Raw genomic sequence first — 17,667 nt, 5'->3', positions numbered from 1 at the left:
TGTTTCCAGGACGACTCAACATTCAAAATGTCAAAGCAGAAAGCCTTAAATATTTGGTCAAATTAAAAAATAAAAAAATCTAACAGAACTTTGAAAATCAAAATATTGCTGAGAAAAATCGTGCGTTAATTCGGATTACTGCACTTCTGACACCGCGTTTTATTGATTTTATCCAGTATCCCGTATTTTTTTCTCTGTGTATGACTATTCAGCCAGAGTATTTGATTTGTACGCTTTTTAGTTTTACAAGAGCAGAGCAATATGTTTTCTATTGTTCCAACTGCTATAGATTAACAGAGGCAAACTCTGATCTTAAAGTTATTGTCACAATGAGTATGCACTTTGGGTGTGATTATCTTTCTAGTTGAACATTTGTTGAACAGCGATGTAATTGTTGTTGCAAGTTGCGCAATGTTTGCGCTGCGTATGCAAATTGATTTTGCTCTTGGCCCTGTCATTGATTTTAAGAATGGCCAACAAAATAAGCAAATCAAATGTGGCCTCCGCTAACTCACAATCGAATAAAAAATCCAATGCGTAATTGAAGCCAGGCCAATTGATTGTGCAATGTCCCTCAAATCAAATTAAATTGATTTGCATTTGCGTGGGGAAATTATGCAACGATGCAGCAACATCTGTTCGATGGTAACTTTGCCACAAGCCCCACAATAAATGCAATGTTGCAACCCATTCATTTTGACGGCAATTACTTTGAGTGCAAAAGCTTGAACTGCAAAAGTGTCAGTCCGGTAGAAACTCTAACTGAAAGTCATTGAACCCGTTCACAGGATACGTAGCAATTTTTCAGCTATTCAATATCAGTTCACAATTCAATTGTTTCGTAATTGGCAGCTGTGATTATGCGTTTAGCAATGACAGGTTAAACAAGGTAATTACTTAAATTTCTTAATATAGAAATTCTGAGAAATATTATGTTAGTGCAATGTTGCAAAATAAAAAACAAAAACTCGTAACAAATTTCGATCAATCGTATTAAGAAACTAAAATTTACATTTTTTAGAAGCGATTTTTAAAATATTCAATATTTCGAAGCATTCTACCTTTCGCAATTAGACAAAACAGCTTTACAACCAGCTGCTCTTATACTATCGAAAATACTTGAGACTTAAAATTTTCATTTTTCAAAATTTTTAAGGGGGGACCCTATGGTATTAAGATCTTAGCCCATATCTAGAGGCAATTTTTTTTTTTTACGAAATTAATTAACTTTAAATGCAGAATGAATTAAGAGGCCAAACCATAATCAAAATGACATTCCGCTTTAAAATCGGTTTAGTTTTTACAAAGTTATGAAAAATTGAAGTTGGTAAAATTTTTACTTAGCAACTTTACAAGTCAAAATTTTTGTCCGATTTAACATGATTTTTGACAAAAAAATGAAACGTCTCAGAATCAAATTTAAAGTGTTGTTTTATACTAATTACGCTATGAGGAATTGATTAAAAGTGGAAACTTGAGATTTAAAATTTTCATTTTTCAAAATTTCAAAGGGGGGACCCTATGGTATTAAAATCTAGACACATATCTAGAAGCAATTTTTTTTTTTTTTTCGAAATTAATTAATTAACTTTAAATGCAGAATGAATTAAGAGGCCAAACCATAATCAAAATGACATTTCGCTTCAAAATCGGTTTAGTTTTTACAAAGTTATGAAAGTTTGAAGTTAGTCAAATTTTGACTTCCAAAAAATATTTCAAAATTTTTGCAAAATAATCTATAAAATGTCCGATAATTACAAAATATTAAATGACTTTTGCAATAATCCTTGATCGTTTAAGGAAAAAAGACGTTGTAATTGAAAATGTTTAAGAATTTGTTCGAACTATCAGCAGTGATTTAAGCTATTCGATATCCGCTGATTAAACTCAATTCGTTAGGCTACATCATTTTAAAACATATTATTTTCAAGGAAATAACCATTCGCTGTGATTGCTTGTTAAAAGCTTTGCAATCACTGATACTTCATCGATATTGAATTCCTCCTTGGCATCATTCAATCAGACTAATTACTGCATTTTTAAATACATTCCGCATCAGTCATTCAGTCATCATTATCGCCTGCTCCCACTCCCATTAGAAAAAATCCAATCCATCCCTCATTTCTCGGCAGAATCTCTCTTAATTAACCGATTTTGGAGGGAGTCTGGGATTTTGGGTTCCTGTCAACAGCATCGACAGCCAAGGAATCAATTAGCATTGCGCCATGTCTCTCCCTTCTTCTCCACCTCTTCACCTCTCCCTTTCTCCATATGTAATTCATTTCAAGGCCAGAGTTCACACTTCGTAGTTTTCCACTTTCCAAATGTATGCACTTAATTATGCAGCTTGTTAGTGCCACAAAATTAAAAAAAAAAAGTGACTGAAAAAATCTGAAAAACGAAATCTGAAAAACACGGCCACAGCCGGTAGCCAAAAATATTATTATATATGTATATGTATGTTTTCACTGGTTTCTTTTTGGCACAAACTGTGCCCAAGGCCAACAGCTGCCCAACTGGTTTTAAAATGGAAGAGAGCGACAGAGAGAGAAGTGAAAAAGTGGAAAAGGAGCAGAAAAGGCGAGAGAAAGTGCTGGCTCTTGTGGCAACTGTTGTCTGACTGTTGTGTTGCCCTCAAGAGAGAAAAGAAGCGAAAGTGAGAGCTGAAGTCAAGTTTTGTGATGTGTTAAGCATGTGGCATGTGGCATGTGGCAAAGAGGCACTCTAAGATAAGCTAACACTGTTTGCATCAGCTGATAAGTTCAGCTTATTTCAGCTACATTTTTGCACTTTCAGCCAGAGGCTTTAGCTAACGCTTGCTTTCTCCTGTTTTCCAGTTCGCGTTTACTATTTTGACCGAAATTCGCCAATACTAGAGGTACATTGTACATAGAGCAGGTTTTGCTTAAAAGGTTCAGCTACATTTATATCTATAACATACATGTTCACTGACTCACTGATAGTTGCTCAGCTCAAACCATAAGACCTAGGGGGCTGCAATTTTCACACAATAATTTATTTCAATAATTATAATAAGTATATTATAAAATTCATAATTCAAGGCTGCAAACCGGTTCTGAACCAAACCTCGTAGAACCTGTTCGGTTCGGGTTTGTAGGCAGCCCGAACTGGATCATGAACCGAACCCTTGATATTATTTACTTTGCGAACCCGAACCTAAGCCGAACCGCTTTTAAAAATAAAACGTTCTGTTCGAAAAAAAAAAATAGTTACATAAATTATATGGTGTTCTAATATTACGCAATTATTTGAGACTTCGGATTATAATAAGTCATATATAAATCTTCAAATAAATTTAATTTATTACCAAAATATGATTTATTTATTAAAAAAAATTTTTTTAGTTCAAAATGTAGAGAAAAATGTATAGAAATAAAAAAACTTGTTTGTATAAAAGTGAACCAAGATTCGAACCCAAACCTTGGGTTCAGGGAGTATATAAACCAATTCGTGAACCGAACCAATGTCTTGCTCTATGGTTCAAACCGCCGAACCGAAACTTTAACAAAATTCTGGAGGTTTGCAGCCTTGTTATGAATAGCATTTGTTGAGCACTGCAACTAGCGAAAGTTGCTTTTATTTCTTAATATCATTAGGAACTCTTCCAATCATCAATACGTGTTTCCTGCGTTTTTGTCACTATCAAAATGAAAAAAAAAACTTTACCTTTATATTATATTAGAATTCTTACCCCTTAGAGTATGATTCGAGCTTCTATAGATATTGATAAATTTTATATCGATTAATGTCCTAATTTTGATCACTTGGAACTAGTCTGCATTTCAATAAAATAAATATGTCTTATTGGTATCTAACCATCATTGTTGATGCTTTTTTTTCACTGTCTATAATTTTCACACGAAACTTTAAAAATATTTATAGCTTTTTGAATCACTAGAAACTTCTCTCGATACCTTTAAGTCAGGTCACTTAAAACGTCTTTAATATATGAAAAAGTGCAGTATGTTTCGTTACTGATTGAAGCATCCTAAACTTTGAAAAAGTCTTAAATGTCTCATTGTTATTAGCTGTAACTTTTTGTATTTATCAAAAATTTTAACTTAAATACGGTTTTAAAATTAATTTTGCTCTTGAAAAACTATACCCGGCTATAGTCTTTACACTTAAAAGCCATCTAATTTGGTTGTTAGCTGTTTGTATTGCTTTTTCCCTGAGCTAACCGAGAGCAAAGAGCAAAAAAAAGAACGCCGTGAGGTATGCAACAACTATTTGAGTGTGCAAGAAAAAGAGAGAGAAGAGAAGTGGCACAGAGAGTGAGAGAGCGCGAGTTTGAGTACAGTTCGAGTTTCAACAATTTTCAGCAGAGTTCGCAACGCGTTTTAAACAAATTTTGTGTTCCATAGCCAAAAACAAAAAAAAAAGGAAAGGAAAAAAGCAACCGCCAGTGAAAGCATCAATTAAGGCAACCAGATCCCAACGCCATGTCTGGCAACGCCAATGACAACAATGGAGCAACAGCTCCAGGCGGCAGCCGCGCCCCACCGCCCCCACAGTATATAATCACCACACCCAGCGAGGTCGATGCCGACGAGGTGCGTTCCATGGCCGACTTGGAGCTCAGTTCGCCGGGTGATGACAGCGTCTTTGGTTCGATCTCAGAGCACCAACTGCTGCAGCAGCAGCAGCAGCAGCAACAACAGATGCTACAGCAGCAGACAACAAAACTATCACATAGCCAGAAGTACAGTCAAACATCGAGTACGAGCACGAGCAGCACGAGCAGCAAACTTGCCACACGCTCATACTCGGTAACCAGCAGCAGCAGCAGCAGCGGAGCGGTGGCAGCAGTAGCAGCGGCGGCAACCAGCAGCACACAGCAGCTGCAACAGATGCAACAGAAGATCATGTCGAGCAGCACACGGAGTCAGAGTCTGCAGTCGAGTGCGATTGTGAGTGAGCAAAGTGGACACATGTTGAGCACAGCGGCAGCATTGGCGCAACAATTGAAGGCACAATCATCGACATCGATCATCACCAGTGAACAGCGAAGCAGCAGCAGCAGCAGCAGCACCACCCGTTATATGTCATCCAGCACACAGGGTGGCAGCACTTCAACGGCAGCGGTTGGCAGTGGCGGCAAATCGAAGTTTCAAAGTTTCTTGCAACAGCCGGAGGCACATGGCTTCCTTACCGCCCATCAGAAGCATGTGCGTCAATTTGTGCGCTCAACGTCCGCACATTCGGAGGCGGCGGCCAGCATGACACCGGTGAGTGGTGCAAGGCCGGAGAAATGCATACGCAGCGCCTCAACACAAATCGATGATGCTTCGGCTGCCAGCGGAGATGGGGCATTGGGCGAGGGCAGCATGCAGATGTCCATGTCCAAGCTGGGACTGCAGCAGTCCTCCTCCATTCTCATCTCCAAATCGGCCGAAACCATCGAGATGAAGAGCAGCTCCTCCACGGCCGGCATGCGCACCCAGCTGACCCTCAGCGGTGGCTTCCTGGCACCGCCCAATCGTAAAATCACCATCCTAAGTCCCATCCATGCTCCGCCGGGACTCCATGACATGCTCAAACGTGCCGGACGATCGCCATTGTCGCCGCGCATCAGTTTTCCGGGCAGCGAGACGGATCTCTTTGGGTGAGTGTGAATATGAGTTTGAATTACCTACAATTCCCTATACAACTAAGAGAAGTCCCTTAGTTATGCCATCTAGTACTCCCCTCTCATAGATTGATAATACATTCAATACAACCTTCAACTGCTGAATTTCGAGTTCTTTATAAAACAATTTATGTGTACTTACACTGAAAAAAAAGACCAACTTTTAAAATCAAGAACTTTCATCTTAAATATATTGTTCTTAAAATAAAAACATTTTAAGACCATTTTACTAATACTAAGAATATTAATCAAAGTTCTTAATACAAGAATAAAAATCATAAATTGTTAGGATAGCATAAATAAGCACAATTTCATATAAAATAAATTATGGCCCCGTGGCGCCCTGGTTAGAGAAACCGCTTCAGTTGTGAAATCAGTAGGCGGCGGCTCGAATCCCACTCGTAAAAAACTAAAACTAAATTAGGTATAAAAATAAAAAATAAAAAAAAAATAAAAATAATAATAATAATAAATATTAAAATTATTTTTAAACTTTTGAGTTTTAAGAACATTTATACTTAAAATAAAAACATGATCTTATTTCAAATGTTCTTAAACCAAGATCCGATTTCTTAATTTAAGAATTTCATGTTCTCGACGCTTTTTTTATACCAAAATTCTTAGTTTTGAGACCAAAATCTTGATTTTAGAACATTTTTTTTTTATTGTAGTATTCCCTATATTACGATAAACTTTCACCGTGTAACTCTCTTCTTATACCAGATCAGATTCAGATCCAAATTATTTCTAAAAATCTTCACTCTTCCAGTCTTGATTAAAAGTATTAATTAAGCTAAATTAAATCTATCTGTCTTTTTTTCGATCTTGTATAACTAAAACTTAAATCAAAAACAGAAATCAGTCTGCTGCTTTTTCAGACCTTAAAACTAAACACTTTTATTGCTCTAAATTTTAGAATCTAAAACATCAGATCATATAACTGTTTCGAGGAAATCCGAGCCGAGCCCAGTACATAAAATGACTATATCCATTTTGAATATATTTTTAGAATATTTCTCATACTAAATATAAATAAAAAAAATATATTTACCTAGTAAATCAATTGAAAACCCATTAGGTTAGCTTCCACTTATATTCTTGGCTTTTTTCATTTAGATAAAAACAGTTAGTACTTAACTTACCAAAACCATTCGTAATGTAATATTTTGACATTATTCCCAGCTCCTACATATATATATCTAAACAATAGATATCTTGCAAAGATATCCTTAAGCTTAACTGTTAGATTTTATTGGCTCAGTTACTCAATCACTTTCCTCTCCACTTTGAGCAGTTTTTCCACACTGAGTCCGAGAATGCTTTCAGTTTATCCTTTGGGATCTTATATCTATCAAAACGTTTATTTATTAATATTCCATGATATCAAAATGTTCAACTGAGTCCACAGAACTCCTTAAGTACAAATTCTACTTACAAATTCCCAAATGGCGTCAATCTCTTTCAGTCTATTAGAGTCCTTTCAGTTGTTCTTAAAGTTTCCCTTATTTCTACTCATACTATCTAACTTATTTAGTATCTCCCAAGTTATTTAAATAGTCAACTGAAAGCACACAGAATAAACTTCCTTATAGGTTTGCTTTTAATTTATACAGCTAGAAGGAGTTTTCGACTTCAGCTGCTAAAATCCAATGTATGTTTATGAATTTAACAGTTCATCAGCTTAACACCAAATCGCTTAATAAACTAACATTGTTTGTATACGAAAGCTGCAGCAACAACAATTTGAGGGGATAAATCAACAAGAGCAAAAACAATCTTTTGATTAACAACATTGTGAAACTGTCTCTTTGCCTTTTTGCCTGCAGCTAATGAGCTTGTTTATATCCGTTGTCCATGTCCATGTCAATGTCCTTGTTCATGTTACTGTTGTTGTTCACATTGTTGTTGCTGTTCTGTCAGCATCTGCGTTTATAATCGTGTCCGGAATTTGTCTGCAAAATGTGATCATCCTATTGTTGTTAATTGTTGTTTTTTATTTTATTTTTTTTTGGCTGTGGTACAAATCGCGCATACGCACCGTGTGCGCTGCAAATGTCATGTTGCCAGTTGTCATTGGCGCTCTGGCGACCCGTTTGTCCGTCTCTCTTGTCGGCCGTTGTCAAAATGCCAAAATTCTTTGTCATAGTCGTATAATTAAATTTAAATGTTTTCGTTGCGAGGCCTGGCAACGACAGTGCCAGCTTGGAGATAAGGTTAGACAAGGACAGGGAGAGATTAAGAGAAAGCAAGAAGAGAGAGAGAGAGAGAGAGAGAATGGATGATTCAGAGAAAGAGGGGATATGCCATTGGGGCTGCCAAATGTAGCGACATTTATTTGAATGACAGCAGATAGGTTGTTAAATTTTTAATGAACCAGTCACAGCAGCAGCAACAACAACAGCAACAACAACAGCAACAGCAACAACAACAATGACAACTGAAAACCGTTAGCGCACGTTAACAATTATTGAAATTATACTGCAGGATACTGACGACAGTCTATCTGATTAATGCTGGTACTCATCATAATTGAAAAGCCAAAATAAAAACAAGAGCGTAAAACAGAATAAGAAAAGAATAATAAAAGAATGAAGTGCTTGCCTGGCGAGCAAATACCCTTTGGAAATCAGCAAATCGTTGCAAAAACCTGTTCTGTTTCTTATGTTAACCTTATAAAATTTTCAGAATGCCAGGAGAACAATAAACTATATGAGTTTTTCAAATCATTGGTAAATTATGGAAAATTATGTCGATGACCGAAAAACGCCTATATTTTATAGGGTATTGTAACCTTTTTCGTTCCATTGTACCCCATTTTATTATTTACATATATATAAAAGTTAATATTTCTTTGCATATAAGACTTATATTTATTGATCAGTTTTTCATAGGGTATTTAAAATTAAAGGGAAACTCTGCAATCAATTGAATAATATTAATATGAATCTGCACCCAAAATGAATTGCAAATTAAAATAAAAATACAAGTAAAGTAAATAATATACTCATATACTATATAAGTAATTAAGCATCTGTCGTTTTGTGCTCAATTCATTTAAATTTAATTGTTTGCAGCTCCGTGCAGATCAACTCAGTTCAGTACACATATATTATGCATTTCAGTTGTTCTTAAATATCCTGATCCAATTTGGTCCACATCGGTTCACCATATATCGGTTTACCATATATCATATAGCTGTCATAGGAACAATCGGTCAAAAATCAAATTTTAGTACGAAAACCAGTTTTGTTAAATATTATTGTGATGTAGAATACTATGTATGTCATATACATTTAACTTTATTTCTGATAAAGATATTTAAAATTTTCACAAACTTGGACTATTCATCGATTCCTGTTATCAGTATTAATACAACCTGTACTCTTTGAGGAAATTGTTGACTTGAAACAGATCATTTCATAATTAATCAATTATTAAGATTACAAATATATTTAAATGGTATTGAAAATAGTGTATTTCTATTACCATTTTTTACTTCATCAATAAGGGAATTACATTTGAAAACGCATGAAATGCTTCATGATTCCTAGGGTATTTTGAAAATGTTGAAATACAAAAAGTTTTGGCTCTAAACAATTTGGACAAGATAAATGCAATTTGTGTTTCATATTAATTAACTGTCGAAACTTTTGTTGTGCGAGTTCAACAACAGAACTAACTATCAATTGGTGTCAGTTCTCGCGTTGCTAAGTACTTGCCTCGTCCCGCAACCCCCTCTCACTCTGTCTATTTCTATCTCTCTTTGGCCGCCGGGGAGGTGAACAATTAACAAAGTTATCAGTTGCATCAGACCGACAAGTGCACATGTTAATTAATAATAAACTAAACAAAACCTAACTACCCCTTTTCATGGATAAAATTACACACACACACACACACACACACACACACACACAAAGCCATTGTGGCAGATTTACTAAATGGAATGTTGCCCCAACTATGCGGCTGCTTTTAAATTCTTGTTAGCCCACTCCACCCCCCCGGAGGAAACACTCGACGAATATGCCACCCCTCTGGGGGGAAGAAGATAGAAGCAGAAGCTCCACATGACAGTCCTCTGTTAGTATAACTCTCGGAGTGTTCATAAATCTCTTAAAGCTAGGGGCTCAACTTTTGGGCTTTATGTATGCGTGACTTATGTTTACAGTTTATTTATTATTTAAAACATTACAGACAAATGGGCCGGGCAATGCTTTTTCGTCGAGCAAAACAAAGATAAAAATTTTGTTTAAGCCCAGAGAGAGAGAGAGACAGAGAGAGAGAGAGAGAGAGAGAGAGAGACGACAAGCAGTAGATGGAGACAGAGAGAGGCAGCTTCACCTTGGGGAAGCCAAACGCCTTGGGGACAAACTCGACTTCCACTTGAACTTGGACTCCATTTATATGTGTCCAAATATTTTTCAATACTTCTACCCCATCCTTTCTCTCTCTCTCTCTCTCTCTCTCTCTCTCTCTCTCTCTCTCTAACTCGCGGTGTGTCTTTTGCTCGTCGCTCAAAGAGAACACAAGTCTAATGCTAAATTAAACTGAGCAGCTGAAGGCGTTTTGGGAGCCCGATTAGAGGCCAAGCGGAAGCAGCGACCCCCCCCCCCCCTCCCTCCCTCTTCACTCTCACTCTGCCCCTTTGCACTGTGCTCGGTTACAAGCCCAGCAAACTGTGCAAGATCCAATGACAAACAAGCCAAATGAAACCCGCAGCAAACAAAAAACAAACAAGATATGCGGGCTGCAGAATAGAAAGAGATGAGGGAGCGGTTAGGTTGGCCGACTAAAGAAGAAGAAAACCCTTTTAAGACATTTGAAACAAAAAAAAAAAACAAACTTCGAAAAAATTGTTTAGATGCCAACGCAGTGTGCGTGTCTTTGTTTGCATATTAAATTCGCGTTGCATACTTTTCGGGCGATAATGAAGGCATTTTTGCGCGAACTACTTCAGTTTGGAGTTGGGGTTGACGGGAATGGTCTCAAGGTGCCAGCAAATGCTGTGAAAAAGGTCCCCACAAGTGTGCGTGTGTGCGTGTGTGTGTGTGTCTGTGTGTGTCGCCTCAATTAACTGACAAAACGAAGACGAGTCGTTCAATGGGAGATTCCCTTCCTCTTCAGCGGATATCTCTAATAAAACACAGAACTTCGTTTGCTCTACAAAGAGAAAACAGCTGTAGTTACACTTGGACTGCATCTAGTATACAATAAGTTATGCAAACATCTCAAATCCTTAAACAAAAAACAAAACGAAACGTTCAGGAAATGAACGATTTGCGTTGAGAAAAAGCGAAATAAATTTTCATTTGCGTGGGACGCAGATTAAATCTAATTGCAGACTAAATAAAGTTATGACTCAAATGGCAGCTAATACATATGTATTCAGATGTACTTGTTTGCTTGCAGTTATATGACAAAGCCAAACATACTATGTATGCCAATTGGAATAAAGTGTGAAAAGGAGAGAAAAAGGAAAAATATTTAGAGCACATTTAAAGAGTACATAAATATCTTGATATGTTATTGCAAAATATATAAGAGATTTAATAAAGTAGTAGTAAACTAAATATAAAAGAACAAATGAAATATGTCTCTTCATATAGAATTCTCTGCACTGATTTATATAAAATACATACACACAATAAAATACAAAAGCCTTAAGGGTTACAGCTAAATACATTGTTACCTGAACTCTTTAATGGCAATAACAGGAAATTCCGCCCTACTCCTTAAGAAGTGAATATGATGTAGACAACTTGTGTAAGCTGCCATCGATTAATTAAATAAGTACATATATGTTATATGGCTTTAGCAATTTTATTAACACAGAGTCTTAATTTAAAAGACTTCATAATAAAAACAAAAATTTCTTAGATGTTCAACCAAATTCTGAAATTCAACATCTATTTTATTCCAATTGATTTACGTTTTCTTCAAACTGTTAGCATTTGTATTTAAATTTTAGTAAGGATAAAAATATAATTAAGTGTTTTATATTTTCAATAAATCTTTACAGCTTATACAACTTATTGATGTTGAAGTCTATTAAGTAATTGAAAAAAATGGACCAATAAATTGCATATTAAATTATGCAACGTCATTAAAAAGCAAGAAACTGCCGAGTTAATTGGTTTTTGACGCAAAACTGTTAATTATCACATAATGCAACATAAGTGCCCCATGTCTCATTAAAAAGATAACTAAAACAACAAAGTACGTCAAAGAAGGAGAATGGGAAAGGCGAATACTTTATATTAAGCATACGCCGCGTGTCACATTTGCAAAGTCAGTTGGATAGAATGGGAACGACAGACTTGATAAGGATAAGCAGATATGATAATCTCAGAGAACATACAAATGTATACGAAGAGAGAGAGAGAGAGAGAAGAGAGACAGACAGCCAGGTGTGGTTTGTGATAAAAGAAAGAGAATGCAAAAGCAAAAGCAAAAAACAAAAGATAAATGTAGAGAGAGAAAAGTAAATGAGAAAGATAGCTGGAGATGCCAGAGCTTGCTGGCTTGTTATTGTCGGAAAGCCGCTGACGCTTAAGGCTAAGCAGCCACAAAGTATGCAATGCTTTTGCTGCCGCTGCTGTTGCAACCTCAGCACGTGCAACAAACTGGCAAACGGACAGGCAAAAGACCTTCAATAAAGTCACCAAGCACACAAAAGCCAAGGCAAAGCTGAAAAACGTGTGGGCGAAAAAGGGGAAACACAGGAAAAACATTAATCAGCAAAAAAATAAAAAAAAAATTAAAAAAAAAGAAAAGTAAATAACATACAAAAATCGAGCACATTCCTCGACAATTTTTACCTGTTAAGTTTTATAAGAGTGAGCAAGATGGAAAAATGATTGCAAAACAAGGGGGAGACCTTAATAAACTGAGCCACAGCCGTTGTTCGATTTGCGTCAACAGAATGTGCGTGGTAATTGAGTGTGGGTTAAAAATAAGGCAGAGGCTAGCTTACGAAACTTAACGGAGGGGGTTATAAAAGGGAAGGGGGAGCAACGTTCATGCTGAGTAGCTTATTTGTTTGCTTAACTCTTTTGACATAGTGCACATTAGGGTGCCGTTCAATTAAAAATTCTGGTCATTCCACTAACACCACTTTCGAGTTGAAAGCTGCACAGCTTGTTGGTAAAAGCTTTTGCACTGCTTTTCACCTCAAAGCTTTCGCTTAGTACAGACACCAGGCAGAGCTTTCATTTGAGGTGAAAGCCCTGCCATCCAGGTTAAAGCTTCAAACAGTGAAAGCTGTGTAAGCTTTTAAAGCTTTTGCGCGAACTACATAGCTACTGTGCTTTTTGTTGCTGCGGGTCAGGAATTTAGCATAGATATATAGCTTTTCACAAATGTCATTAAATAGTTTTAAATGAGATTTAACGCAAATTAAATAATGAAAATTACATTTAATTTATATTAAAAGATGAAATATGTGAAATATAATGAAAAACAATATACGTGTAATTGAAAAGTATAATGGAATCGGCTAGAAGAGTTAACATATACAACACAACTTAATAATATTAAATAGGATAGAATGAGATAGAATATGATGGGGTAGGATAAGATGAGATATGGTAAATTTAGTTTGATAGGATTGGATAGAGTAGTATAGGATATAAATAGGAAACATAGAAAACTATGGAATGGAATAGGATATAATTAATTAAATTAAAAATAATGCAATATCATTAAATGAGGTAAAATAGAATAGAAAAAAAAGGGTAGTATTTGATACAAAAGAATACAACTGTTGTAAGGTGAACAAATACAATTTATTACATATTTTTAATTTCTAATGAATAAAGAATTTAGCAGAGCTGCCTTTTATGCGCAAAAAGTTAATAATGTTATAATTTGGTACATATTATATACAACAATTAGTGTTTGTTGCTATTACTTTTATCTAAGATCTATATGTTCGCAAAATTTGAAGTATAATTTTCAATAATTAAATGTGTATAGCTTAAGCTAAACTAAAGCTTTACCTTTACTAATATGTGTTTTTCTCTATTATATTTCTTTACAGGTAAGTCAAAGCTGAATTCAAGTTCCTCAACTTTACACTCTTCTCTGTGATATGCTGACATGACCTGTGGTAAGCTGTCAAATGAGCCAAAAGCAAATATTATCAAGTTCAAGCGTTGGATGGTTGGGTTGCTTTTCTTTTTTTTGGTATCGTGTGGTAATTTTGGCATTTTTGGCCGCATTGGCCGCGTTCTAATGGCCCATCATGTTTTGCCTTGATGGGCGTCCATTTTACATAAATAACAATCAATAAGGTTACTTAGTGAGCAAGTTGCAAATGTTACGTATACGCAACTGGTTGTCGATTGAGGGGAAGGATGTGGGGGCCCAAAGGCAACCGGAAAAACAATCAGCAACACGTTGAACCTTGGCATTTTTTCGCTTTTCGCGATATTTTATTTTTTATGATTAACTTTGGGGGCGTTACTGCTGCTGCAGCTGCTTGTTGACTTGTCACGCCCCCTCGTCCCGCCCATGCGCCTCATCCTGGCTCTAGGCATGGCCAACGGCAGCGCTAGACCCGAAGCTGCAGCAGCTTATTTGTTATCAAGTGCAACAGCACAAAGAAAAAAACAGTTAAAAAAAGATGGAATAAAAAATACAAAAAAAGAACGAAAAAAATGTATTTTAAAACGTATGCAATTTGTTGCCTGGCAGTCACGCCCACCCGCTGGCCAAGGCAACTGCAACAGAGTTTACTCTTTTTCTCTGAATGTGTGTGTGTGTGTGTGTGTGTGTGTGTGACGCAGACAAACACACAGCGGGCAGGCAAATCTTAAACGAAAGCAGAGTTCAAAGCGCAGGAAATTGAAAGCATTAAAAAATTTGAAAAACGAGACGAACTTGAATTGTGCAAAACACGACTAGCCAAATACCTTGTAAAAAAAATAGACATATGTTTATTTATTTTTATGTCGAATTTTACTTACAATTTTCTAGCTTAAAATGGTAAACGTAAAAATTGTGAAAGTTTGAAAATTCTTTGGATTTCCAAAAGATAATCTGACTTGTAGTTTACAGGATTTTTGATATTTTAGCACTGATAGACGTCATAAAATGTAACTGCAAAAACCATTGAGAAAAAATCTCTATCATAGACACAGAAATATTAAGAAAAATTTAATAATAATATTAATATATTTTATATTTATAGAATATTAGTTATTATTATCAAAATATTAATAATAATTAGAATTAAAATTAAATATACAAAGTATTTGCTAATAATGTATCAATGAAAGGTATCTCAACCTTAAAATGTATCTTATCTGAAAAGTTGTGTTAGCAAACGTTACGTAAATCTGGCACAAACAACAATCAAAACAGACACTGACTGAATATGATGGTTCTCAATGTTGTTGTAGATGTTGTTATAACCTTGTTGTAACTGTTGTGGGTCTACAACATTTACATCTATGTATCTGTAAAGCGACTGCCTCCTGGGTGCCATTTTCCATTCATTATTTAGCTGCTGTTCTTTATTGTGTTGTTCTTGTTGTTGTTGTTGTTAGTATGTTGTTGTTGTTGGTTGTCGAAGCACAAAGCACAGCATGAAGCAGCAGCAACAGCAACATTTTTTATTTTTTTTTAATAAATGCCGTAGAGAAAAGCTTAGTGAATTTTTATTGCGCTTTCCATAAAAAATACTATCTGTTAACTAAAGCATCTTATCGATAAATCGATTAAAAAAAAGTAATTGAATATTCTCAACAAGATTTAACTTAATTTGATATAGTTTAATTCCCAAAAATGTGGAAAACAAAAAATGCTTTACCCATTGTAAAAGTTGACAGAATGCGATATACAAATTGATAGCCAATAATAATTGGATATAAATTTTCATGGAAAATCGTACTTTTTGAGATAAAATGAGTCAAATCTAATTATATAAAACTATTTGTCCTGACTCATTCACTGACTGATCATTGCAAACCATAACACCTAGGAAGCTAAAATTTTCACAAGGAACTTAAGATAAAAGGAGTCTCCTAAATTTATAAGACAAACTATTATATTTCTGTTAGTTGATTGTGTTTATGACCTAGCATTAATAAGCCAATTGTAGAGCCCCATTTAATGAAAAAAAGCTTAAATTTAGAAGGGATTTTAGATATCTAAGAATAACAGTGTTGAAAAGTATTTATGTTTAAAATTAATTCTTATAATGTGCTGCGATAATTTTTTGTTATTGTTTTCCCTTCGAATAACAATTTTTACAGCATTTGGAGTTATATATAGTAAGGTTGCATTAAGCTGATGCCATTGGGTGTTCGGTTTGGGGTGTTTCGGTTGTCGGTTGTCGGTTGTTGGGTGTCGGATGTTCATACCCACAGATCTTGGCCGTTAGGATTATGCAAATGATGCCAAAGGGCAATGCAAAACTGGAAAGTGACAAGGCTTGTAGCTAGAAGCCATAAACGTAAACATAACCAAATCGCAGCTGCGACCTGGTCGCGGTACAAGCCATGAAGAGCAGGAAATGTAGGTGGAGTAGATGTAGGCGGAGGTGAAGCAGCAGCAGCAGGCGATGCCATAAAAATTAGCCACCAAGGAGCAAATATATCAGCGCATCCAATTGCTTATTGCCCACTTCTGTGTTGACGATAGCAATTTTCATTTTGGCCAAAGTGGAAACCAGCTGATGGATAACTCTCGACCTGGGAGATGGCCTTGAGAAACAAGCGTCAGATAATTGCAATGCGAGCCCGCAGCTCAACTCGCTAGCGAGAAGAAAGTGGAGTACTCCTACTCCTACACTGAATCAGCAACGGTTGCAGGTAGAGGGGGGAGGGTCAAGGGTGTCGTGTAGCATCTTTTGCGCACTTTGTGTATGTTTTCTTATTGGATTGCCAAGCAAAGAAATTTGAAACTTTTGCTGGGGCACAGGGACGACCCAAGAACACTGTCGGCTCTTGATGGACCCTGTGCTAGGCACCTGAGCCAACTCAATAGCCAATAACAAAATGCCAGCCAACTGCAGCCAAGGCCCGAAGTGCCAGCTCGCGGGTCAGTCGTCTTAAGGTTACACAAAACTGATGCCCCGACACTTAACTGTAAATGACAGCAACTGGCTTTGGAAACGCGAATGGAGCAAGGACAGTTAGTTGGAAAGTGGAAATGGGAAATGGAAAACGAGACAAGTCGGGGAAAAAAGCCTAGATGAGATCTTGTAATCAAAATTGCCTTTTGTGCAACCAATCTGCGAAATGTCTCAAGAAATTATCATGCAACACGATGGTGTTCTAATTTTTAATCTCTCATTAATTTCACACAAGTTTGAATAGCATGCTTTTTGGCGCTGCCTAGAAAACCTTTATAATCAGGGGTGTTCCAGAAATACAAACTAACCAATAACCTAAACACCCCTTCATGAAGTTTATAAACATTATTATGGGAATTAATTGAAAACGATTATCGAATTACTGATATCAAAATACATCATCAAAATACATCAGCAAATCGACAGCTCAAAAAATCGGATCAATCGAGTTAATTAAATTGATTTTCATTAAAAATCTACAACTTACGGGTGTTTATTTATCGTAGTTCATTTGAAAAGACAGGCTTAGTCGTTCAATTTCTGATGAACGACCGAACCAAATACTCTACAATCAAACCTTATAATTACCTCCATATATTTTCTACGAACTAAATGCAAGAGAATTACGTTTTAAAATTTTCAAAATAATATTTTAGAAAACTCGATATATTCAATTCTCTTTTGTCGATTTTGTACTTTTTGAGATTTATTGAAAGTTTAAACTTTAAAGAGTACCGATCAGTGCTGCCATATCAATGTTTTCCAGAACAGATCCGTTCTTTATTAAAATGAACTTGCCGTAACTTTAATGTGTAACTTTAACTAGATCTATGGTTCGAACCAGTGAACCGAACCTTTACCAAAACTTTGGTGGCTTGCAGCTTTGCAGCCGTCATAAAAAATAATCAAGGAAAACTTTGTTTCATGATCGGGAGTTAAT

At 35.9% G+C, this 17,667-nt stretch overlaps 1 protein-coding gene across 5 annotated transcripts in view; it reads left to right on the top strand.

Annotated features, from left to right (window-relative positions):
- Positions 1 to 395: 395 nt before the first annotated feature.
- Positions 396 to 17,667, top strand: part of LOC117793298 (cAMP-specific 3',5'-cyclic phosphodiesterase) — an 89,664-nt gene continuing 72,392 nt past the window's right edge. For 4 of the 5 annotated variants that reach the window (XM_034633610.1, XM_034633602.1, XM_034633595.1 and 1 more), the window contains exon 1: positions 4,459 to 5,626. In XM_034633610.1, the coding sequence (XP_034489501.1) occupies positions 4,464 to 5,626 (1,163 nt within the window). In that variant the 5' untranslated portion in view covers positions 4,459 to 4,463. Of the gene's footprint in view, positions 404 to 4,458; positions 5,627 to 17,667 lie in introns of those variants that run through there. The other variant, XM_034633619.1, reaches the window with a different exon arrangement.

Source organism: Drosophila innubila, chromosome X, assembly GCF_004354385.1.
Source record: "Drosophila innubila isolate TH190305 chromosome X, UK_Dinn_1.0, whole genome shotgun sequence".
NCBI classification, from domain to species: domain Eukaryota; kingdom Metazoa; phylum Arthropoda; class Insecta; order Diptera; family Drosophilidae; genus Drosophila; species Drosophila innubila.
Note: the sequence above shows the minus strand (reverse complement) of the source record. Positions and strands in the feature narration are given on the sequence as shown.